At 51.0% G+C, this 25546-nt stretch overlaps 3 protein-coding genes across 3 annotated transcripts; all 3 read right to left on the reverse strand.

Annotated features, from left to right (window-relative positions):
* Positions 1–2851: 2851 nt before the first annotated feature.
* On the reverse strand, positions 2852–4210 carry EI90DRAFT_3134349 (uncharacterized protein; the record flags this gene model as incomplete). The annotated part of the gene is made up of 6 exons (XM_039064660.1): positions 2852–2967; positions 3194–3398; positions 3446–3655; positions 3711–3899; positions 3952–4032; positions 4082–4210. The coding sequence occupies 6 exons, from the start codon at positions 4208–4210 to the stop codon at positions 2852–2854; spliced, it is 930 nt and encodes a 309-aa protein (XP_038909193.1).
* A 3233-nt stretch (positions 4211–7443) lies between these two features.
* Positions 7444–8154, reverse strand: EI90DRAFT_3134351 (uncharacterized protein; the record flags this gene model as incomplete). Its single annotated transcript, XM_039064661.1, has 2 exons — positions 7444–7884; positions 7933–8154. The coding sequence occupies 2 exons, from the start codon at positions 8152–8154 to the stop codon at positions 7444–7446; spliced, it is 663 nt and encodes a 220-aa protein (XP_038909194.1).
* An 8173-nt stretch (positions 8155–16327) lies between these two features.
* EI90DRAFT_3134353 (peptidase S8/S53 domain-containing protein) lies at positions 16328–17724 on the reverse strand (the record flags this gene model as incomplete). The annotated part of the gene is made up of 4 exons (XM_039064662.1): positions 16328–17008; positions 17077–17402; positions 17452–17555; positions 17606–17724. The coding sequence occupies 4 exons, from the start codon at positions 17722–17724 to the stop codon at positions 16328–16330; spliced, it is 1230 nt and encodes a 409-aa protein (XP_038909195.1).
* Between the last annotated feature and the right edge of the window lie 7822 nt (positions 17725–25546).

The raw sequence follows: 25546 nt of genomic DNA on the forward strand, positions 1-25546 counted from the left end.
CTGCTGGGCCCTGGTAACGGATCTGAGCAAGATGCATTTCCTCACAAAGGAAGTGATGGAGGGAGTTGAGATCTATGGAGTACTCTTGGGTGTGTACTGATGTCAGGTCTCGCTCCGGGTGAATGGTGATGTTCGGATGGTAGCCTTTGTTGGCAAAGAACAGAGACGCCTGTGGTGGCATTTGGAGCATTGTTGTATGTGAACTCTGCGAGAGGCAGGAGTTCGGACCAATTGTCCTGCTGGTAGTTACTGTAGATGCGCAGGTACTGCTTGAGCATCTGGTTCATCCGTTCAGTCTGACTGTCTCCTTCTGGGTCATAACTGAGGTGAAGTGGAGGCAGATGTCGAGGGCCTTACCACGTGAACGGAAAAAATGAGAGACAAACTCCGGACCCCTGTCGGAGGTGACGTGGGAAGGAACTCTGTGCTTGGAGAACACATGGAGGAGGAAGAGCTTGGCCAGTTCCGGAGAGGCGATGGTATTGTGGGTAGGAATGAAAATGCACTGTTTAGACAGGCAGTCCACAACGACCAAGATGGAAGTGAATCTGGAAGAGGAGGGTAAGCTGTTCAATGAAATCCATGGAGATGGAGTTCCAAAGACGTTCAGGGATGGGGAGTTGTTTGAGCAAGCTGTAAGGCTTATGACAGGGGACTTTGGCACGGGCACAAGAAGTGCAGGAGGAGACATAACTCTTGACGAAGTTACGGATGCCCAGCCAGGTATACTAACGACGTACTAGATCCAGAGTCCGGTTTTGACCGAAGTGTCTGGAAAGTTGGTGGTTGTGTTTGTCTCGCAAAATGCGGAGACGGAGATTGTTGGAATCTGGAACGTAAATGTGGTTGTCCAGCCTTAACAGGCCTTCAGCATCAACGGACCAGCGGGGATTGGGGAGGTTGGGGGAAGCGAGATGAGAAGAGATTGTGGTGTCGGAGGAGAGGGAGGCTAGAATGTCTCGATGGTGAGCCTCTGTGTTGACGAGTACGGCTGCTCGGATTAATGTGGCAGCTAGGAACGTGGCTTGTAAGGATGCAGTGAGCTGCTCCAAAGTGAAGACCGGTTGGAAGTTCTGTGGATTGATGCGAGCGTAGTCCATATCCCCTTCTTTGGGATAGACGTTGTAACGGGTCTATCAATCTAGACTCGTGGCTCAGGTCTAGGGGGGGTAAGTCTCTCTCTCTATCTCTAGGGTAGATGGTCCTGCGAGTACGGTGCTGATACTCTGTCTAACCTCTAACTAACTGTCTGTACAGTTGTCACGGAAGATTCCGATACAAATATAAAAGGAAAGTCGCATGCGTGAATGAATGAAAATAGTAAAGAAAATAAAGAAAATGTCAGATCTCCTCAACCACTCCACCAAATCCAACGATCTTGGACTCGTCAGAACCACCTCTACAGTCTCTACAACTCCTACTATTACCACAACTCACCAATCCTAGTCCCTGATGCAGTAGGGGGTGAAATGTGTGATAAGGGTTGGTTTGACCTGCACGGACTTGTCCCCACAACAACGTCCCAGCATCTAGTCAACACATCTGGTTTTACTCCGAGTCTTCCGGGACGGAATCGGACAGTCATGTGGAACTGGGAGAGGAACTCTGACCAGTGGGCTTGCGACCAGGTCAAGAGTTTGGTGGTGGAAAAATACTCAAGGTTCTTGTGGTTGGTGACGACGTCGATTGGGGTTCCTAAACCTTCAAGGTAGTGATGCCACAATCGGAACGCATCATGAATGGAAAGCAGTTCCTTATCATGGGTGTCGTAATTGAGCTCCGGCACCGAGAGTGTTCTAGAGTGGAAAGCGATGGGGCGAATCTCTCCATCATCACAACGGATGGACAGGATTCCGGAGATCGCATAATCGGAGGCGTCGGTTTCTACAATGAGGGGGGCGTTGGGTAACCAATGTGTCAGGATAGGAGCAGAAGTGAAGACTTCTTTCAAGGTGTTGAAAGCAGAGCGACAGTCGTCAGAGAATAACCAGGGGGCTCCTTTACATGTAAGGCGTGTCAAGGGGACCACAATGTTGGAGTATTGGTGGATGAAACGCCAATAGAAGTTAGCGAAGCCAAGGAAGGATTGGACATCCTTGACTTTACGGGGCTCAGGCCAATCTTGGATGGCTTTGACCTTCTCAATGGACATGGTGAGTCCGGAGGGAGAGAGGCAGTATCCGAGATATTCCGTAGTGTCTGTATGAAATTTGCATTTCTTTGGATTGGCATATAGGCCATGTTTGTGGAGTCTCCTAAGAACTTCTCAGACATGCTCCTGATGTGAAGCCATGTCTTCCGAGTAGGTAAGGATGTTGTCTAGTCAGACTACCACAGAAACGTCCAAGAGGTCAGCAAAGATTGTGTTGACAAATCGCTGGAAGGCTGCAGGTGCATTTGTGAGACCGAATGGCATAACAAGCCACTCATAGGAACCATAGCGCGTGTGGAAGGAAGTCTGCCATTCGTGTTATAAAAATGGGGCCTAATTGGCCCATTTCTATAGCGTTCGGGTGCAGGAGGGGGCCGTGACATTGAGAAGATGTTACAATTAATGTAACAGGTGTTGTAACAAAGGTGTTTACAGTAACATTGACATCGGGTTTTTGGGTAGTAATTGTTGGTTAGGTTGTTATTATTTACATGTCACGTGATATTGTACTGCATAGAGCCCATAAGAGGCTAAAAATGGGAAAATCCCATTTCCATAACAATTCGTCGCCTGCTGCAATGCGAACCAGGTGGTAAGCATGCCAGAGGTTGAGTCTGGTGTAGACTGTGGCACGGCTAGGTGCATCAAGGAGGTTGGAGATGTGGGGGAGTGGGTAGCGATCCTTTTTGGTGATCTTGTTCAGCCCTTGGAAGTCAACACAGAGACGGAGGATCCGTCCTTCTTGTGGATGAAGAGGACTGGTGCCACATGAGTGGAAGTAGCAGGACGAATGAACCCGGAGGCTAGGTGTTCATCTAAGAATGCCTGGATGTCAGGGCACACACCCTGACTAGCCCGGACCCAGACCCATGTCCGGACCTGCTTCCACCTGCTGCGCTTCCCACACACACGCTCCATATGCCGCATGCTCCGGGCCCGGTTCCTACCCCTTCATGTGACTTCCGGGTATCCCCGGAAGTTTTGCTGATATTGTGGCCACTGTGGGAAGATGAGAAGTTAGCTTCCTTCTCATCTTCTTACCCACAGTAGGATTGTGCCCTGGATAGGGCTGGCCAGACCAGAGGCTGTGGACCATAGTGGAGGGTAGCTCGACCTGCTTGCGTTGCACCATCTCCCTAGACTTTTCCACCTCGTCACAGTGCGAACTCAGCTGTCCAAGGTGGTAGATACTGTCGTAGTACTTGTCCACCGCACCATCCAGCTGCTCCACGACTGCCTCTGACACCTGTCAAAGTACTGGAAGCGGTCTGGGGAAGCCGCTTCGATGACTACCCCAGAGATGAAATGATAGGCTTTATCTTTCCATCCAGCGAACCGTCTCAGCAAGGCCCACCACCCTTCGTTTCTCCTGACCATGTCCATGATCCGAGCAACATCAAACCTGTCCAAGTTGTCACTCGTCTCGTCCACATCCTGTTTCTTGAACATGGCATCCACTGTGCCTTGACAGATCAGGTGAGATAGGAGGATCTCTTCCAGTAACTGAACAGCATCATGAGAAAAAAGAAAAAAAAGGACAAGAAGACAGCAAGAGTACTCTTATGCCATCGGTGTTATGACCCTTAGCCACGCATAGTTTTGGGAGCGCAGTGTCCCAAAAGAGCTCCTCGTTATCTTGAGTGAAATGGAATGCATCCACATCCTCTTGCTTCCTTCTTCCACCATGCCCTTTCATCTGACTCATCATCTTCTTGGCCTGCTTCTCCCCAAAGACAATGTAGACCAACTGATATGTAGGGCTTCAATGAACAACACCAAACAAGGACAGAAAGACTTACGAGAATGAAGGTCCTTTGTATCTTGGACATCTCCAAATTAACTCGCAAGTTGTTCGCCTGGAGATAGGCTGGATGTAGGAACTTGGAGAGACGTCAAGAAAAGAAAGGAACAGGGAAAAAAAAAGCTCACATCATCAGGGAGGAATCCCCAAGTGTTCGACTTGCGGTCCTGAAGGGCATTCCTGAATCCTGTCATATCCGTGCATACCCGACCCCGACCCGACTTCCGGACCTCCACCCTCTTCACCTCCGGAGTCATAACCTACCGCCGCCATTCCGATACTCACCTTCGGTCCTGGCAACACACCTCCTTCTTACCCCCCCACGCCACCTCTACTCCTCCTTACCTCTCCAACCCTATCTCCGTCCGCTCCGATACTCACCTCAGACCGAACACCGCCCCTCTCTGCCACCCTCCTACTACTCCTCCTCCTCCTACTCCGCTCCCCCTCCGCAACACCTCCACCCTCCCGTCATCCTCCTACGCTTCCCCCGTCCGCTCCGATACTCACCTTCGGACCTGACAACACACCTCTCTGCCACTCCTTCCCCCTTACCTTTCCCCTCTCTCCTCCCTCTGGTACTCCTCCGCCACCCTTCCGCCAAGTTACGACCTTCCGCCGCTGTCCCGTACTTCCTACTCGGACACCGCTCGTACCTTCGCTCCGAGCCTCCGTCATAGTCCCAACCTCGGACTTTGACTCTACCTCGGTCTTAGTCCATTGCATTGGTGACCTCATACTACGTAAACACCATTGCCAATATCCCTCGGACTTTCAACCCCGCCTCCGTAACCTCCGTAAGCTCCGCAACCCCCGAGCTTCGCGGATCGCCTTTGGCACTTTCGCCGCTTGTAATGTATCTCTCACATTTACCCCTCATCCCTATTTGGACTACTGCTTCTTCCCATTCTAGCCAGTTAGTCATCATCCCCACTTCTCCTCACCCTCCTGCCCCTCTGGGCCTTGCCCTCCCTACCTCTTTTCGGACGTATCACAGGTCCTGCCTTATGACCTTCGGTACCGCTCCACTCCTTCTTCCCTTTGTTCCCATTCGGACATCTTCGTTCCGATTCGGTTTCCCTTTGTTTTCCTTGTGCTCTTGCCCCCTCCATTATATATATCGGCACTTGTACAGTTCTCCAATAAACTGTTGCAATGTTTTGCACTTTTGACTTCATGACCTTATAGCATGATGATGATGTATTCTAAAATTTCAAAAAAATATTCGAAACATGTAATAGTATCCCATTTAAATATGTACCAATTATGTAAGCAATATGTCCATTTTTGGTAATGTTATATAATTTACAAACCATCCAGGTCATTGCAATGGTTTATTGGAGTACATTTTTGGGAAGGGAAAATGGCATTAATTAATACTTTGTATAGCCACCGTTTGCTCTGACCACTGCCTCAATCCTTCTAGGCATACTCTCAATCAGATTCTGGCAAATACTTGGATCTATCCTATCCCACTCCTCCTGGAAGCGATCCCACAGCTCCTGAACACTACTTGGAGGTTCTTCATATTCCCCAAGCTTCCTCTTCACATGATTCCAGAGATGCTCGATTGGATTGAGGTCTGGAGACTGTGAGGGCCACTTCATGACCTCAATACAGTGGTTATTGAACCAGTTTTGGGCCTTTTTGCTGGTGTGTTTGGGGTCATTGTCCTGTTGGAAGAGGACATGGGCTGGGTTTTTGTGATAATATGATATGGTTTCCTGTAGTTCCTCATCCAGAATTTGGCAGTACAGGTCCCCATCCATCTTCCCATCAATCTTGCATGCCATTCCAACCCCATCCCAGGTCATACAACCCCATACCATGATGGAACCTCCACCAAACCTTTTTGTGCCTTGCACCAACCTGTCAGTGAGAGGCTCCCCCACCCACTTCCACACCCATTTCCTCCCATCTGAGCCCAGACGATTCACCTTAGTCTCATCAGACCATACAACTCTCTTCCAGTCCTCTAGAGTCCACTCCTTGTGGCTGAGGGCAAAATCCATCCTGTCCCTCTTGTGACGCATGGTGAGCATAGGCCTTTTTTTCTTCACCACTGCTTTCCAACCAGCTTTTTTGAGCCCTTTACGTACAGTCTCAATGGAGAGGGATGTGTCATTGATGTTTTGGAGTATTCAGGTGACTTGGGATGAGTTGTCAGCCTTCCCAGAGTTGATGAGACGACAAGCATGGCGAATATCAGTGTCAGAAAGCTTGGATGGACGACCACCACTGGGCTTGGGAACATCAGAACGGTGTTTAGACCATAGGCGAGTGACAGTGGAGTAATGGTGGCCAGTAAGAACTGAGATTTGGTGAGCACTATGGCCAGAATCAATGAGGGAAAGGATTTGTTCAACTTTTGAAGTGGCTAAAGGGTGCATTTCGGATTTGGGGCCTTATCATGTGAAGCCCTTCGGTATTTATGCTTTATTAATGTCCTTTTGTTTACTAGTGTGTACAGTAAACAATATCACATGACATGTCACATGATATTCCTATTTTCTGTTCAGCCTGGGGGTACTCCAATAAAGCAATATTGCTTACATAATTGGCAGATCTTTAGATGAGATACTTTCCCATGTTTTGAATATTTTTTTTGAAATTTTCAAATACATTTTCATTGTGCTATAAGGTCATGAGTTGAAAAGTGAAAAACATTGCAACAGTTTATTGGAGAACTGTACATACTCGTTTTGGTTCAGTCCGAAATTGACCTGAAATGCCCCCTAGAGACTTCCTGCTCACCTACTGTGAAATTAAGGACCAAATGGACAAACAGCAATGGCACAGCGCTCCGCTTGAGTCGCTGAGGCCAAGGTCCCTCCACGCTAAGTCTCCGATTCCACTCCGGAGTCGTCTGTATCAGCCCTGTTCTAACAAATCCATCTGGAACCCTCTTCACTGTTAGAATCAGGCGGATTCGGACGACTCCAGAGTGGAATCGGAGACTTAGCGTGGAAGGACCTCGGCCTCAGCGACTCAGGTGGAGCGCTGTGCCATTGCTGGTTGTCCTAGGGGTCCCTAATTTCGGATCTAGCAGAGGGAAAGTCTCTTGGGGGGAATTCATGTCAATTTTGGACTGAGGTTACAAGTTACTATGTACATTGTATATAAGGAGGGGTCCGGAATCAAAAGGAGCGAGGGTACTCTGAAAGGAGACAAAGGGAGCTGGAAAGAGGAACAACACCGAGGGTCAAGGGTTTGACTCAATGGTGTTTCCCAAAGGAGGAGTGAAGGGCCAAGGCCCAAGGAGGAAGGAAGGAGGTTGGGAGTGGGGAATGGCTAGCTGACTGAATAGAAAGGAAGCAGTAGCCCAAATAGGAATGAGGGAGAATAGCGGAATTGAGTAGGACAATGCAATAGTTGCAAGGTCCGAGGTAAGTCCGGAAAGTCCGAACTCGGAAGTTAAACTCCGGAATATTGGCAAACATAATTAAATGGAATGAGCTAACCAATACAATGAGTATAGGCGGAGGTGGGGTCAAAGTCCGAGGTCGGAGCTAAGACCGGAGGTTCCGGAGACGGAGACGCAAACGGGATTCCGGAGCAGAGGTCCGGAGTCGGGAGCATAGGTTTTGCGTACTCGTCTGGAAGGTGTCAGAGCCAGAGGTGGGATAACCTCTTGGGAGTCGGCAAGGAGGAGGTGACGGAAGGGAAGTAAGACTCCGGAAGTCAGGTTCGGAGTTCCGGGAGCCCAGAGCGGAGGTTGGGATTGTATGGATATGACATTCACCTCCAAGATCGCCCCTTGGCTGTATATCGCATTGGGTTTGTCGTTCAACACAGCGGTCCACCTAGGAGGGTGCTGGAAGTTGATGGACCATGAAAGGGCAAGGTCCAATGCAGTCACTGACATTACCCCCTGTGGTTGCACCAGGGCACTCAGCTGTGCAATGTGAGTTCTTATCAGCTGTGCATAGAGCTTTCTGAGGTGTCAGACAAAAAGATGACGAAACTGCATGTCGCTCACCTGATGCATCCCACAATGAGTCCACCTTTCCATGCTAGATGGCACTTTTTCGCATTCCCTCCAGCATGGGATCGTGAGGAGGTCCCCAATGGCCTCTGCCAGCTCACTCGATCTCCATACATCCCACAACGGCAACATCTCCTTCTCCTCCACCGCCCTCCAGGCTGAACCCAGTTCCATCGTAGCTGGTGCTGGATTCTTCAACTTGATCACCCCATGCATGACCGAAAACACGTAGTGCCACTTGTTCGGCACCTTGTCCTCATCTTGTTATCTTTGGCCAGCCAAACACGGAACATGACTTCATGGTTCTTTCAAAGAGCTGATGATGAAATCAACGACATGATGAGACAGAAAGGAGGATCTTCTCACATTGCCCATAGAGCTTCACCTTCCAAAATGCACAGGGATGCGCATACACTGCCTCTATCAGGAATTCCTGTGAGGACACTTCCTCATCAGGATGTGCAAGTTCATGCTCTTGCTGCAGCAGAGTCCTTATATGCATTTCCAGCAGGCCATTGATCATGGAGCATGTCCCAGCGACTGCTGGGATGTATCAAGCTGTAGAGAGGCGAGTCTCTTTATTATGTCCCATATGTAGCTTATACAGTTACAGGCTCCTCAACACTCATGATGTGGCACTGTGTCACGACCCGGCAATTCCCACGGTCAGGTGATCACTCCCCACACCTTCTCCCTCCTCTGCTTCAACCCCGTCAACTCCGCCGCCTGCCCGACACTGCCTGAACAAGCCCATCACCCTTCCCCGTCACCACTACCTGTTTCCATGGCCCGTCACGGGCCTACAAGTCTTTCCTTATCATGCTTGTTTTTCTTGACGGCTGTACACGGCCATCCTTCTCCCACACTCTTTGTTTGTTTTTGTTCCTTCTTAACCCCGCCCGCAATCTCTGTGAGATCTGGCGACTTAATTCTATTCATCCCATTATACTTAAATACCGGTTGTACACTACCTCGTACTTTAGTTCGAAAATCAACTAGGGTTACCCCCTGCACTCTCTGTCTGACTCAGTCGCACCTTCTGCCTTCTGACATATTGGGGCCGCGTCAAGTATGAGGCACAACGCTCACGAACGAGTCGTTGAAGCCAAAACCCCTTTCCGCCGCGATTGTCATCCCCGCCCTTGACAGGCTGTTACGCCAGAGCAGTGGACCTTAATGGTCACCGACGGTGAGTCACGGTAACGTTTCCCACACCCTGACACACTGGCTGAATTCCCTGTTGGCCACCAGGTTAATGTATGGATGGTGAGGACCGATGATTTCTGCTGTTGGCTCTGTGCATCCTCCCCAACAGAACCCAAATGGCATTGGCCTGAGCCTTTCCTGTGCTAGTGGCAACGTCGTGTTCTTCATCCCGATTCTGGAGGAGGGCCAGAAAATCATTGTGGATTTCGATGATGTGGAGGAGCCTGCCTCTCTAGGCTATGAGTGCCTTTACCAACCTCCACATCAGTTCTCATCCTTTGTTCTTTCACAAGGGCAAACAGTGTAAGTAAATCTGTTCATCTGTGAGTGCCCATCTCAGTTGTTCTGTCTTCAGTATCTTTCCACCTGGGCAAATCTTTGCCTATGCAAGATTTCAGAACCATGCATCATAACCCCTGGATGCATTATGCAAGGCTCATACTTCCTTGCTGCAGGGTGTATGAGGTGCTCGTTTTTGGCCAGCTGGCTTGATTGCAGCTCCAAGGATGACTCCACGAGTGAATATTCCTGGAGCTCTACCGTGACAGCATGCTGTCAGGGAGCGACCTGGGGTCGAGAGCACCCAGATGTGTCACCTGACACTGAGGACCCAATAGGGTGTAGCACAGGCACATGTACTAACGGACCCAGCACAAGAGGGCATCCCTGGCCACTTAGGCTAAAGTGGGAAGTGTGAGAAGAAGGTTACTTCTCAGTTCCCACTTAGGCTGTGTTTATGTACATGCGGTTGGAGGTCACATGGGGGTGCCACATCATCTACACACACAGCCATATCTGCCCAGGTATCTCTGTAAGAGATCCCAGGAGCATCTGGTGTGTGGGGCATCACCTGGTGTGTCTGGGTCCAGGCGTGTTGTGCAGCTGGGTTAATGGTACATCGATGCAAGGAAAGTCGTCTGTGTAGTAGAGAAGGAAAGAAGAAGAAAGGAAGGAAAGAAGAAAGAAGAAGGGAAGGAAAGAAGGAGAGAGGAGGGAGGAGAGAAGGGAGGATGGAGGATGGGGGCACTGGGTGAGGGTAGTGGGATCGGGTGGGGTCGGACCAGGTGGAGTGGGGTCAGGTGGGTGTGCCCTGACACATGCTTAATGGCCATGGTGTTGAAAGCAGTGCATGCACCATCCACTCCAGAACAACAACCCCACTCGGTGAACATCCCCAACTTGTTTTCACTGGCATCAATGGCACTCATGTTCATTGGACAGCAAGAGCACGAGATTGGGGAAGTTGCAAAGGCCCTGGGACACTGCTGTATCGAGCAGGATCCCAAAGCTTGTGCAGAGGTTGTGGCCAAATTCAACGACCTTAGGATTGCAAATCATGTGTACAAGGGAGATGATCTCACCCCTGATCAGTGTACAGAGTGTGATGCCAAGGCAGCTGAGTTCCATCAGAGTATGATGACCGCTGTCCAGAACATGCATTCTTCTTGACACTTGCACCCCTCCCCTTTTGATTTTTTTCTACACTGTCGTTGTACATTACTTCACACATGGGAACAAGTTCTGAGGATTTACCACGTGACATTTGACATGGTGTCAAACTGTCAGAGTTCTGGATTGCTGTCAGAGTCGGAATACTGTCAGAGTCTGGAATATTGTCAGAGTGAGGAATATTGTCAGAGTCGGGCAGACTGTCAGAAGACGGACTGAAGACGGAATAGGTTTCTGTCTGAGTCAAGGTCGGAGGTGATGCAGAGGTCTGTTGGAGCGCACACGCGGATATGTGGGTGGAAATATGCGGCGCGTCCGGAAGTGCTGTTCAAGGTTAGCAGAGTGGGATCGCGGCCTCAGCGACTCAGGTGGAGCGCTGTGCCCTGAGCTTGACGTTTTGGGGGAGATCCCGTATTTATGGATTGACGCTCACAGCGGACTTCAAACAAGACTTGCAGGCGGAGCGGACCTGTAGGAGGAGCGCAGACTCCGCAAGCACGGACTCAGAGGGGGGGAAGCCCCTTTGCAGAAGAAGAGACTCAGAACAGACAGGGGGGTACTCTAGTTGATTTCAGACTGAGGTCCCCAAAAGTATTTATAAGGTATATAAATAGGCAAGAGGGAATATAGAAAGGCCAGTCAGTCCGGCGCGGTCCGGTGCGGAGATAAGCGGGGATTGTCAAACTAAATAAGGACAGGAGCCCGGGAACTGGAAACGAGGAACAGATCAATAAACAATAAGTGGCAAGGGTTATTGATCAATAACTGAATGAGATCAATAACCTAGTGCCAATAAAGAGGGGATCAAATGCCAATATTGGCAGGGAAGCAAACAATGAATGGCACTCGGCAAAGAATGAATGACAAGCTGCCAAGTGACAAATGGCTGGAGGAAAAGCGGAGGTCAGCGCGCGGTGCCGATACAAGTCCGCAAATAAGCGGGGTCGGTGCGGTGCCGACACAAGTCCGCAAACAGAGGTTGATCTGCCAGCACTGTCACACAAGGACAGCATGAAGGCCAACAGAGGTACAGAGGTGTTGACCTGACCAGAGGTGTCAAGGGCAACCAGAAGTGGCCAGAAGGTGCAGAGATGGGCAGAGGGTGCAGAGTGGGCAGAGGGTGTGGAATGCACGGAAGCGGGGCATGGCTGTGACCACATAGCGGGAAGTGATGAGTGTGGTTCGGATGGAGACAAGGCAGGCATGACTGAATGCCGGGAGCGCCAAGGGCTCAGGAACTGGAGGTAAGGTCGGAATACCGGCAGGGTCTAGGTTCTGATTACTGGCCAAGTCTCATGCAGTAAGGCAGGAGGCCAGACATGGGGTTGGGGGCTGGTTAGGATGGGTTTCGGGTCGGCGGATTCGCCTATCGGCATTGGTTCGCCACTGACGGAGCCCCGGGATTTGTCGGTCGTGACACAAACCCACATGGCCTATGCTTTCGCATGTTGAGGAAATGAGACACAACAAGGTGTCGACTATTGGGATAATTGGGTATGGTTTGGGTTGGAATGGGGAATGCAACAGTGGCCATAAGGGATTTCCATCAATTATTTTAGTGCAGCATGTCATACTTTCATTGGTGTCAGAGACCAGATCGAGACGAAGGAATGTCTCCATGACAGAGGGCTTTGGCCTCAGCGACTTATGCCAGGAGCACTGTGCCAAGTAACACGTCTGTGCCCTAACTTACTGTGAGGTCTTTGGGGTTGCTCAGCACACAAAGCCGTAAGTGATACAAGATGATGTATTTTACGGTGGTGTGTAAGCGGTTACCCGGAGGTTCCCGCTTGTCCACGTGACTATATCTATCTAGTTTACATGTGACTCGGGGTTCGGGGCTATTGCCCTGACACCCAGGCAAGACTGGGATCACTCATCGATTACATATCCTGTTATGGTACAGACCAGATATGACCTCACTCATCCCACTATAAGAACGGATCGAGGAATGGGGAATTTCCCCCATCCCCGTAACACCGGGTGTATGGTGGGCGCACTGCAGATGGGTCAATGGTACATTGATACAAAGAAGGTCGTCCGTGTAGAATAAAGAGGAAATCAAGGAGAAGTAAGATAGGAGGAAAGTGAGAAAGCATGGATGAGGAGAGAGGAAGCGGAAGGGGGAGGGGGTGAGGAGGGGTGGACAGCAGGGTACCAGGTCAGGTTGGGCTGGGTGGGTGTGCCTTGACACTCTGCCATGAATTTGTCCATAGTGATTGTGGGGGATCCTGCCATCAGCAGTGCCATTGTGTGCTGTGTAACCCACACTCCCACAGCTCCTCCTTTCATGTACGATAAGATAAAGAGGATCTGGGACAGAGTGTCAGGGAACTCTGCCATGCAGACATGGAAGTAGATCCCACACTCTGCCCTAAAGTGGTCAAGGTCCTCACTCATGCCAGCAAAGGTGGTTGGGGGTGCAACCTTGGGTGCTTTGGGTTTGGGTGTGGGTGTGGGTGCAGGTGCGGGTGCAGGTGCAGGTGTGGGTGGGGGCAGTGGATTTTGGATTTGGCTCTCGAGGATGGCTTGCAGTTCCTGGAACCTGGTCAGTAGGTCCTGGTACTGCTCTTTGGTCACCATGCTGGAGGAGGTGGGGGAGACTAGGTTGAAGCCTTCTTCAGGGATGGCACAGGAGAGGTAGGGGTAGTGATGTAGTAGTGCCTGGTGCTAGCAGCCCAGACAGTGGTAGAGTAGTATAGCAGAGAGCCCTCACTCCGGCTTGCATCCCTGTCTGGCTTCTTAGACTGAAGCAGGAATGATTGTTATTAGAATGAAGTACTTGCCCAAAGCAGGAATGAGAAGAAGGCTACTTCTTCGGTTCTGCTTCAGCTCAGTTTATATACAAGTGGGAATGGGTCATGTGAGGGTGCCACATCAGCCTCGGACAGAGCTGGGCTATTGCAGGTGGTTCCACAGGTGATCCTGAGTGTTAGAGAGGAGAGGTACAAGTAGGGATGTGCAGTGCATCTGGCAGCACAGTACCATGTGGGGTGCTCAGCATTGGACATGTCCATGCTACAGGTGTAAGAAAGGGGGTTGTCTGTATAAAGAAAGAAAAGGGAAGAGAGGAAAAAGAAAAGGAGGGAGCAGCGCAGAGTGGTGTGCCCTGACAGGAAGGAGTTGGGGGAACAGAACATGAGGTCAGATCCAAAGGTGGGGATCGGAATGGACAGGGATAGAGGTGAAACTGTGGAGGTGGTGGAAAGGGTGTGGGGGTTGAATTGGGATCCAGTATGGTGTAATGGTGTCATAACCATCCATGGCCATCACCCTCCACTACCTTCAGTCCTTCTGGATTACCTCCGCTCCTTTGTCACTAACCTTGGAGCCTCTGGATTCCACAACCACCTCCGACTCCCCTGATGGTCACCACCCCCTCAATTCAATATATTACCTATGCCTCCCTAAGTACAGAGCCCCGAAGGCCTCCAGACAGCTCCAACGTCCACTAGCGCACCCCCACCTCCACTGGGCAATTTAGTTGCTTGCCCTGCAAGTCTACCTTCAGGCTGATCCCTCCTTTCTGTTTCTGGGTTATAGCCCGTCACTCTGCTAAACCTGTAACCTGACTCGTCGGTAATATTCAGTCAGCTAACATGTAACTCCATTAGCTCCACTCCACTTGGCCCTGCCATTCACAGGCCCACCCTCTATGTAACTATATATACATAACTTGTAGATAGGTTACACCTTAGTTGTCATATCCATCCATGGCCATCACCCTCCACTCCCTCCATTCCTTCTGGATCACCTTTGCTCCCTCATCACTAACCTTGGAGCCTCCAGATTCCACAACCACCTCTGACTCCCCCAATGGTCATCACCCCCTCAATCCAATATATTACCTATGCCTCCCTAAATACAAAGCCCCAAAGGCCTCTGGACAGCTCCAGCATCCGCTAACGCACTCCTGCCTCTGCTGGGCAATTTAGTTGCTTGCCCTGCAAGCTTACCTTTGGGCCGATCCCTCCTTTCCATTTCTGGGTTATAGCCTGTCACTCTGCTAACCCTGTAACCCAACTCATTGATAATTTCAGTTGGCTAACTTGTAACTCCATTAGCTCTGCTCCACTCGGTCCCATCATTCATGGGCCTGCCCCCCAGGTAACTATATACATAACTTGTAGATAGGTTACACCCTAGTGATAAAATCAACTTGTCATATCTGTGCATACCCGACCCCAACCCGACTTCCGGACCTCCACCCTCTTCACCTCTGGAGTCATACCCTACCGCTGCCGGTTCCGATACTCACCTTTGGTCCTGGCAACACACCTCCTTCTACCCCCCACGCCACCTCTACTCCCGCCTCCGTAAGCTCCATAAGCTCTGAGCTTCGTGGATCACCTTCGGCACTTTCGCCACTGGTAATGTATCTCTCGCATTTTCCCCTCATCCCTATTTGGACTACTGCTTCTTCCCATTCTAGCCAGTTAGTATCATCCCCACTTCTCCTCATCCTCCTGCCCCTCTGGGCCTCGCCCTCCCTACCTCCTTTTGGACGTATCACAGGTCCTGCCTTATGACCTTCAGTACCACTCCGCTTCTTCTGCCCTTTGTTCCTGTTCGGACGTCTTCGTTCCGATTCGGTTCCCCTTGGTTCCCTTGTGCTTTTTCCCCCTCCATTATATATATCAGCGCTTGTACATACTCGTTTTGGCTCAGTCCGAAATCGACCTGAAATGCCCCCTAGAGACTTCCTGCTCGCCTACTGTGAAATTAAGGACCAAATGGACAAACAGCAATGGCACAGTGCTCTGCTTGAGTCGCTGAGGCCAAGGTCCCTCCACGCTAAGTCTCCGATTCCACTCCGGAGTCATCTGTATCCACCCATTTCTAACACAACTAGAGTTATCCCCCCTTCTTGTTCTTGTTGCCAGTTAGTAAATTAGGGCACAGATGTGTAACTAGGCACAACACTCTTGGTCTAAGTCGCTGAGGCCGAAGCCCTCTGCCATGGGGACATCTCCCTCATCCTGCATCTGGTCTCTGACATTAGTGATAAAATCGACTAGAGTTTCCCCTCTTCTAGTTTCCTTGCCAGTTAGGGCACAGACATGTAACTAGGCACAGTGTTCCTGGGATAAGTCACTGAGGCCAAAGCCCTCCACCATGGGGATGTCTTCTTCATCCCGGATCCGGTCTCTGACAAATGGGTCTATTGCTCTAGACTCACAACTCAGGTCTAGGGGGGGTAGGTCTCATGTAGTGGGTCCTCTATAGTATGGTGCTGATACTCTCTAACAAACTATACAGTGTCACAGAAGAGTCCAATACAATAAGAAACAGAAAGTCACATGCATGAATGGATGAAAATAGTAAAGAAAATGTCATATCTCCTCAACCACCCCACCAAATACAACGATCTGGACTTCGACAGAACCACCCACCCAGCCCCTACAACTCCCCTTATTACCCCGACCTACCAATCCTAGTCCCTGATGCAGTAAGGGTGAAGTGTGCAATGGGGCTTGTTTTAGCCTGCACGGACTTGTCCCCACAACAACAGATATGACAGTTCCATTCCTCCATCCTGGTAGGGCAATGTAAGCCAAGAGGATATCATGTGGGGATCACATGTGTACATGACTGTTGGGTACATCTGATAATATATATCTTGTTATGCTCATGTCCTAACACATCTGAAGTAATGTGGGCATGCTGTACAGGTTTTACAAAGTGTGTGAGGAAAAAGATTGTGGACCAGGTTGTGCACCATGTACATCTATAGTCACCACCCAACTTGTGCCAGATAGTTTCTAGTTCCCTCTGGTTGGCCTTTAACTACTGGTGCAGCATTATCCTGCATTTTTCTAAGTATTTGAGCAGGAGTCAGCTGCTTATTTTCAGCTCGATGTAAAGCATCAGCTAATATGGATGCAACACGTGCAGCTGCCGGGCCAGTGCCAGTCAAGCTATTTATTGCATCCACACGGCCAATCCAAGCACTTTGAGCATTGAAACCATCAGCAAAAACATCAACAAGCGGTCCATAGTTGGATATGGATAGGAAGTTGTGGAAGCAGTCAACAGCACCAACAGTGATAGCTCCGGGAGCAGATGCAGGACTGGAAAAGCTTGCATCCATGCGGCCATCCCCAGCAGCAACTACCACATACAACCCATGGTTGGTGGCCAGAGTGATGGCATCATTAATTGCCTGACTGTATCGTAGGTTGGCAGTTATCAGAACGATGGTCAAAAGTTCAGGAGTCTTTTGAAATTGTTTGTAGGCATATTCGATGGCTTTGAGTATGTTGATGGAGCGCACGTTTAAATGGGATTTGCAGACTTTGAGTGAAATAGCCATGGCAGTTGGTGCAACGCTATAACCGATCCCTATTGCCAACCCAGCCAAAAATGTGCCCAGGCCATCCTCATCCCCCAAAGTTGAATAACGGTAACCGAAGCCCTGTGCATTCAAGCAGGGATGAGTGAACATATATGGTAGGGAGTACATAACTTGAAAGAGATACACACCGGACCAGGAGCAACCCGCGGTACAAGCTGGCCAAACTCATCAATTTCATCACCACTGAGGCTGTTGTGGGATGTAAAAACTCCAGTAGCGATTATGAAAACCATTACTTCCTGCCCAGTTACACGTGCTTTGAGTCCAACTGGGTCATCCTCATCCTCCATTTCAACAGCAATGTCATCGCTCTCTGCCACATCCCTTTCATTCACATGGTGGACATCATTGTCACTGGAAGTTGTGACATCTGCTTCGACATAGTCAACTTCAGAGCAAATGAGAATGCAACTAAGGGGTGTTCCAGTTGCATATACTGAATAGCCATTCAGGACTACAAAAGTTAGCATATTAATGGGGATTCTCTGATGATATCCACTTACTCTGATACCGGTAAGTGACTAAGAATTTTGACCCAGGGTTCTGGGTGGATATCCGAGTAATACTTTCGATATGGTCTTCTAAATTTGCACCAGATTTCAGCTTACTAAGTAGCGAATCAGCCAGTGTTATGTTATGCCTGTGGGTGGGACATACATGATGTATGAGTCAGGCTTTACTGGACCCTTTGGCATCCTGATAGGGATGGAGGCAGCAAGGGCCAGAGTTGTTGTTGTGAGGGTAATGACAATAATAGCTGCAGTTGAGAACTTCATTGCTGTAGCCAACAGATGGGTTGTGAAGAACAGGGGAATTAGGAAGGAAGGACTGACAAAAAGCTGGAGGTATGCCTAACCATACATATAGGTTATCAGCACAATGTACAGACACCTATTTATGGAGCTGTTCAATGAATGGGAACCATCTATGTATCATTGTGGTATTGATGGTCCATGGGCTTCAGCTGCCATATCAAATTAGAGAAGACTGATGTGGGTGTGATGAATGTAATAAAGATGAAATCAGAACATGGGACAACCCTTTCCCTACAGACCAATTGGGGGCAATATGGAAAATCCTTGTGTACTTGTCCCAGCACATCATGAAAACCGGCAGATGCTCTCATTGAGCTAGCTGTTGAGTGCTCCTGAGCAATTAGAGCAATCATCAGCAAACCCCCACAGTTGCACCTTGGACAACCACTATGTGGGCCTTTATAGGGGGCACCTCAGGACATTGTAGGCAGGAATTGCCACTGCACCCTAGATGAACTGAATATTGCAATTTCCCCATCCCAGCACATGATCAGTTCACAAAACACATTGCATATACCATTCATTATTTTCTTCCAATCTTTCTGGACACATTCCTAGTCACCACAGACCAAATTCCCACACCCACCCAGCAGCATGGTCACACATGGATTGGATCCCACTTATCTCAGCAACCACTGCACCAATTTGAACAATATTGGTACCATTGGAAATGCCTCATTGAGTAGTATTAGCATACATCATGAGTGGGAATTGATTAGTGATGGATAGATTTGATTATTTTTTGGTTGGAAACCATTTATTGCTTCATTGTTTTCTTGATTATTGTTTTCCCTTCCTTTTTTCCAATATTGGTTGTTTCCCATATGGTCCATGGGGGACATTGGATATTTTCCAGCATTTTTCTTTGATATTGTGGCCACTGTAGGAAGATGAGACTTAGCTCCCTTCTCATCTTCTTACCCACAGTAGGTTGTGCCCTGGATAGGGCTGTTTACACAGTGGGCTGTGTGTGAGGTCTCAGTGGGGGTTGCTCAGCACACGAAGCCGTAAGTGATATGATGATGTGTATTTTACGGTGTGTGTAAGTGGTTCATGGAGTTCCCACTTACCCATGTGACTATATGTACATCGTAATTACATATGGCTTGGGGTTTGGGGCTATTGCCCTGACACTGTGGGCCATAGGGGAGGGTTATGGGGACCTGAGTGTCAGGGCATACACCCTGACTAGCCCGGACCCAGACCCGTGTCCGGACCTGCTTCCACCCGCTGCGCTTCCCACATGCACGCATGCTCTGCGCACCGCATGCTCCGGACCCGGTTTCTACCCCTTCATGTGACTTCCGGGTATCCCCGGAAGTTTTGCTGATATTGTGGCCACTGCGGGAAGATGAGAAGTTAGCTTCCTTCTCATCTCCTTACCCACAGTAGGATTGTGCCCTGGATAGGGCTGGCCAGACCAGAGGCTGTGGACCATAGGGGAGGGTCATGGGGACCCGGGAGTCGTCCCCTGACACTGAGAGTCATCCCCTGACAGATCCCTAGCCCACTTACAATGTTTGCATGGGGCCTTAAAGGCCTTTTTCACTATAAATGTCCTGGAATGTCTTCAGAAGTCCTAATTCAGTTTGATTCAATGATTGAAAATTGTCCTGGAATGCCATACTTGTCCATCTTGTGGTCTGTGCACATGCTGACCACTGTCTAGAGGGACATCAAGATGGTTTCCCATGGTCTTGTTAGAATCGGGTGAGTGCAGATGATTCCGGAGTGGAACTGGAGACTTAGCAAGGAGGGACCTTGGCCTCAGTGACTCAAGGGGAGCACTGTGCCATTGCTGTTTGTCCATTTGGTCCTTAATTTCAGACATAGTGAGTGAGAAGTCTCTAGGGGGCATTTCTAGTCAATTTTAGACTGGGGGTCTATTGAGTATGTCCAAGTGCCTGTATATAGTAGGGAGACAAAAGCACGAGAGAAAAGAGGTGGTCCAAAGCGGAACAAAGGCATCCAAATGGAGACAAAGGGAATTATAGAAATGGAGCAGTACCAAGGGTCATGGGTTAGACTCTATGGCACATCTGAAAGGAGGTAAGGAGGGCGAAGCCCAGAGGGGCAGGAGGATGAGGTGAAGTGGGGTTGATGACTAACTGGCTAAATGTAAGGAAGCAGTAGTCCAAATAAGGATGAGGGAGAAGTGTGAAATGTATACTACAAGTGGCAAAGGTGCCAAGAGCAGTCCATGAAGCTTGGAGGTAGTGGAGCTTACAGAGTTGCAGAGGTGGAGTCAGAAGTCTGAGGAATATTGGCAATGGTGTTTATGTGGCATGAGGTCACCAATGCAATGCACTTAAGCTGAGGTGGAGTCAAAGTCCGAGGTCAGAACCATGACAGGATCTCGGAGCGAAGGTACGAGTGGTGTCTGAGTATGGGGTATGGGATGGCAGCAGAAGGTCATAACTTGGCAGAGGTTGGTGGAAGAGGGATGGAAGGAGAGGAGTGAGGAGAGGAGTGAGGAGAGAGAGGTGATGTCAGGTCTGAAGGTGGATATTGGAGCAGATGGGAATAGGGTAGGACTCTGGAGGTGGTGGAGAGGGGGGTCCGGAAGTCAAATCGGGATTGGGTATGTATGGATATGACAGCCAGCATCATTACTTTTTGTTTTTAAATAATGGATGGTCTTCACATCTCCATGAAATATGCTTAGTTATTTTGGCACCAGTGGTGCAAAGTGTCATATCCATCCCCGGCCAACGACTTCCGGTACCTCCAATCCCTCCGGTCTACCTCCGCTCCTTCTCCACTAACCTCAGAGCTGTCAGGGCACACCCCACCTGACCCTGCGCCGCGCTGCCCTACTCCGCTTCCCTGCTATCACCCTTTGTCTCTTCTTTCCCCTTTTCCTTCTTTCTTTCTATTTCCTTCTATGGTCGACTTCCCTTTCTCTATGTATTACTAACACACCTAACCCTGCTCCCCCGATCGCCGCACCCGCCGCGCACATTCCCGCTCACAGAGTGGCACACCTCCGGGATCTCCCACAGAGATACCCAGGGGAGTGCGGCTGTGTGCGGGGATGACGTGGCTCCTCCCACATGACCCTGACCGCATGTATATAATAGCACCTGGGGTGGGAACAGAAGAAGCAGCCTTCTTCTCAACTTCCCACTTCAGCCTAAGTGGTCGGGGACACTCACCCCGTGACGGGATCGCCGCTACGCACAGCTGCTATCTGTCCCACCGAGTCCCACATGCAGGGACCTCGCCACTTTCGGAGCTGTCCCTGACAGCAGAAGAAGGCTTCAACCTCATCTCCCCCGCCTCCCCCGCTATGGTGACCGAAGAGCAGTACGATGAACTGCTGTCCCGATTCCACGAGCTCCAGGCCATCGTAGAGAGCCAAGCTCAGAACCAGCCCCCAGCCGCGCCTGCACTGGCGCCGGTCCCCGCACCAACACCTGCACCCGCCCCTAGACCCAAACCGCCTAAAGTTGCCCCCCCCCCACTGCCTTCTCTGGAGCAGCCGAAGACCTTGACCGCTTCAAGGCCGAATGCAGCATATACTTCCATGTCCGAGCAGCGGAATTCCCCAACCACCTCTCCCAGATACTCTTTGTCCTGTCCTACATGAAGGGAGGGACTGCAGGGGTGTGGGCGACGCTGCACACCATCGCGCTACTGATGATGGGCTCCCCCTGACTCACCATGGACGAGTTCAACACGGAACTCGACGCCATGTTCCAAGACCCGAACTGCGAGGCCACAGCCAGACAGAAGCTGGCCACTCTGTGGCAGGGCAGTGACTCCGTGGATAAGATCATCCAGGAGTTTGAAATCCTCGGACCCGCCTTGCGGCTAGGGGACATGGGGCTAGTGGATCGCTTCGAACAGGCGATCAACTCCCGGCTCTGCGAAAGCATTTACCGCCTCTGCCCCATGCCAACCACCTGGGCCGAGTGGAAATGCGAGGCCAGCCTCCTTGACAACCAGTGGTGGCGTTTCCAGGCAACGCAACCCTGCTTAGCCCCCACCAGGCCCCCACTCTTGCCCCCGAGACCCCCACTCCCTGCCACTCTCCCACAACCATGCCCTGTACCCACTGCCGCCGCACCCCAGCCCCCGCGCCCCGCCCCGCAACAGGAGCAGGGCCACAACCCATGGACCTTGACCGCTCGAGGACTGACCAGAGATGAAACGGGCTGTGTTACAATTGCAACACACCAGGGCACATCGTGCGGGATTGCCTGCAACCGAAAACCCGCTGAGCCAGACGGATGCACCCTGAAGATCTCAGAGCGCTCATGAAGGGGCTGAGGAGACAGTTGGTAGATGGACCAGAGGCAGAGGGAGAAGGGCAGGAAGCGGAGGCCCAAGAGGATTTTCAGGAAGGCGACCGGTGAGGGATGCGTCCCGGCCGCCTGCAGGCGATAGTACCAACTCGTGTAGATACCGTGAGGCACCTAAGTCGGCGCCGATGTCTAAATTCCACCGAGTCATCGCCAAGAACAAGAGGAAAACCGCATCCTCGAACAAAGAGATACCAAGCACAGCGCCGGAGGTAGCGGTCCCACCACCGGCTATCTACGTGCTGTCGAAGCAACCCCCCAGATCCCTCAACCTAGCCGTAAAGCTAACCACCTTGACCTCCCTCGCCACAGTCTCTGTATCAGCCCTCTTAGACTCAGGAGCCACCAGGAACTTTGTGAGCCCCGAGTTCGTCAGAAAGCACGGGCTCGAGACAACCCCGCTCCCCCAACCCATCCCTGTCCGCAACGTTGATGGGACCCCAAACAAGAATGGGGCCATAACTGAGGAGCTAGAGGCCCTTCTGACATTCGGACGGCACACGGAGCGGGCCCGCTTCGCCATCGCAAACCTGGGGCGGCAGTCCCTCATCATAGGCCATTCGTGGTTGCTGCACCACAACCCAGAGGTAGACCGGATGCGGCAAAAGGTCAGTATGTCTCGCTGCCCATCCTCCTGTCGGTTGATGTGAGGACATGCCGACCAGGACCCCGTAGTGGAACCAGGGGACGGGATTTACGCCGCTATCATCCCTCTGGGGTGGGGACACGAACTGAGAGCGACCACGACCCCGTCTCAGCGGATGGCCCAGGAAGCCCACAAACCGGAAGCAGAGCCTGCGCCGTTTGAGGCGCTGGTCCCAGAGCAGTACCAGGACTTCCGGGACGTATTCTCGAAAGAGGCCTTCGACCAGCTGCCCCCACGGAAGCCCTGGGACCACGCAATAGACCTGGTGCCAGATGCCAAGCTCCCGAGAGGGAGAACCTTCCCCCTGTCGCAACCAGAGCAGAAGGAACTAGACGAGTTCCTGCACGAGAACCTGCAGAACAGACGCATACGGGCGTCCAAATCCCCGATGGGAGCCCCAGTCTTCTTTGTCAAGAAGAAGGATGGAACGCTGCGCCTAGTCCAGGATTACCGGAAGCTCAACGAGATCACGGTCAAAAACTCGTACCCCCTCCCTCTCATTTCGGACGTCCTCGCACGCCTCCGAAACGCCAAATACTTCTCGGCACTAGATCTGCATTGGGGATTTAACAATGTCCGCATCAAGGACGGCGACGAGTGGAAGGCGGCATTTTCAACCAACTGCAGGCTGTTCGAGCCCACCATCATGTTCTTTGGCCTGTGTAACTCCCCAGCGACCTTCCAAACAATGATGAACGACATCCTCCGGGACTTCATCGACCAGGACGTCGTCATCTGCTACATGGACGACATTTTGATCTTCACTGCCACCCTGGAGGAGCACCGGAGGGTTGTCCGAGAAGTCCTGGAGATGCTGCAGAAGCGGAGGCTCTTCTTAAAACCGGAGAAGTGTAAGTTTGAGCGGAGACGGATCGAGTACCTCGGCCTCATTATCGCCGAGGGAAGCGTCGTGATGGATCCCGTGAAAGTCCATGGAGTTCTCGACTGGCCAACCCCAACCAAGGTCAAAGAAGTGCAGTCCTTCTTGGGGTTTGTCAACTTTTACCGCCGGTTTATTAAAGACTTCTCCGAGACCGCCCACCCCCTCCACATGCTGACTCGCAAAACCAAGGCATGGGCCTGGGGACCAGACGAGGACCACACTTTCCACGCCCTCAAAGATGCCGTTGTAGGCGGGCACAGCCGGTACCACGCAAACAAGCCGATTATCGCAATTCTACCACCCACGTCAAGCACCCCACTCCCGAAACACATCTACCACTGTTTCATATATCCCTTCCACGTTTTTCATATTTCTTCCGACTTTTTCAAGCCATTCCCAACCACGGACAACCATCAGTTTCCAATTGGGCAACTGTCACCCGCATATTCCGCCGCTTCCTCTGTATCTCCATCAATTCTCCACCGATCCAGACGAATTTGTTATCGTTGGAAAGCCCTTGTTAACACGAGTCGAACGACTTACGAGTGACGCATTTGGTTCAGCGGTTGTTCCGATCGCCATGGTTCTTGATTTCTTTAACAACATCAATATTTCTTTGATATTGCTTTTTTTCTTATTTGTTCCTTGTGGATCTGTTGCCGTCCTAAACCCGTCGGATCATTCGGAATTCCACACATACTTCTTTCATATTTATAGTTACCCTCTTTCCTGTATTTACAAAAAGGACTCCCCCAAAACAGAGAGGTGCTCCCAACGAACATGAAGTTCTAGCAGACGTTACCAGCGCCCAGAGCGGCGAATACGAAGCCAAAGAGGCTCAAGACATAGTGCAGGGACAGAGTTCCCATTAGTTTGATTATCAGTGAGATTTACAAATTTATCTTTTTATCACATAGCACCGGACCATTTCTCCTCCCCCCTCCTCATCATCCGAACCTCCCCTGAGCATTCCCAACCCTAGGCCCCCCTCTCTTTCTCGTTAGGGTGGTAGATTCCTTGCCCCCTTACACCGTCACCTCCGCCCCGGTCCCTGCCTTCCCTGCCGATACAGGTCATTTCAAACTCGAGTGCGACGCCTCCAACTTCGCCACTGGAGCAGTACTGTCCCAGCTCCAGACGGACGGAGAGTTCCACCCCGTAGCCTTCATGTCCAAAGGTTTCACGGATGTGGAGCGTAACTACGAAGTGTACGACAAGGAGATGCTCGCAACAGTGTGCGCCCTTGAGGAGTGGCGGCATTTCCTACAAGGAGCGGAGGAGAAAGTCGAGGTCTACACCGACCACCGCAACTTAGGATATTTCCGCACCGTGCAACGACTGAACCGACGCCAAGCACGGTGGTCCCTTTTCCTCTCCCAATTCCACTTCACCCTCATCCACCGCCCCAGGAGACTCATGGGAAAGCCGGACGCGCTCTCTTGCCACGTGGACCACCCGAAAGGCAAGGACAACAATGATGGGCTGACCCTCCTCCAACCTGCTTGGTTCGAAGCCTGTGCAGCGGAGGCGGTCTTGGTGGAGGGTGAGGAGATGACTATCCTCAAGAGGATCAGCAGGGCAAAGGACCTGGATGAAAAGGTGGTGAAGGCGATGCGGGAACTTGGGGAAGGCACGCTGAGATCAGACGAGTGGGAGAAGCAAGGAGAGCTGGTTCTGTATAGAGGAAAAGTATATGTGCCGAAAGACCCGCAACTCCGCCATGACTTGGTGCGATTGCACCATGACGCGCGGGCGACGGGGCACCCGGGGCGGTGGAAAACCCTGGAACTCGTCTCCTGCGACTACTGGTGGCCACAGATGGTGGAGTATGTCGGGTGGTATGTACGCGGATGTGACACCTGTAACCATGTCAAATCCTTCCCCTCCCGTAAAGTGGGGAAGCTCATCCCGAACAAGATCCCCGCTCGCCACTGGCAAGTGATCTCGGTG

This window comes from Cantharellus anzutake (genome assembly GCF_015039405.1).
Source record: "Cantharellus anzutake strain C23 chromosome Unknown EI90scaffold_117, whole genome shotgun sequence".
Classification (NCBI taxonomy): domain Eukaryota; kingdom Fungi; phylum Basidiomycota; class Agaricomycetes; order Cantharellales; family Hydnaceae; genus Cantharellus; species Cantharellus anzutake.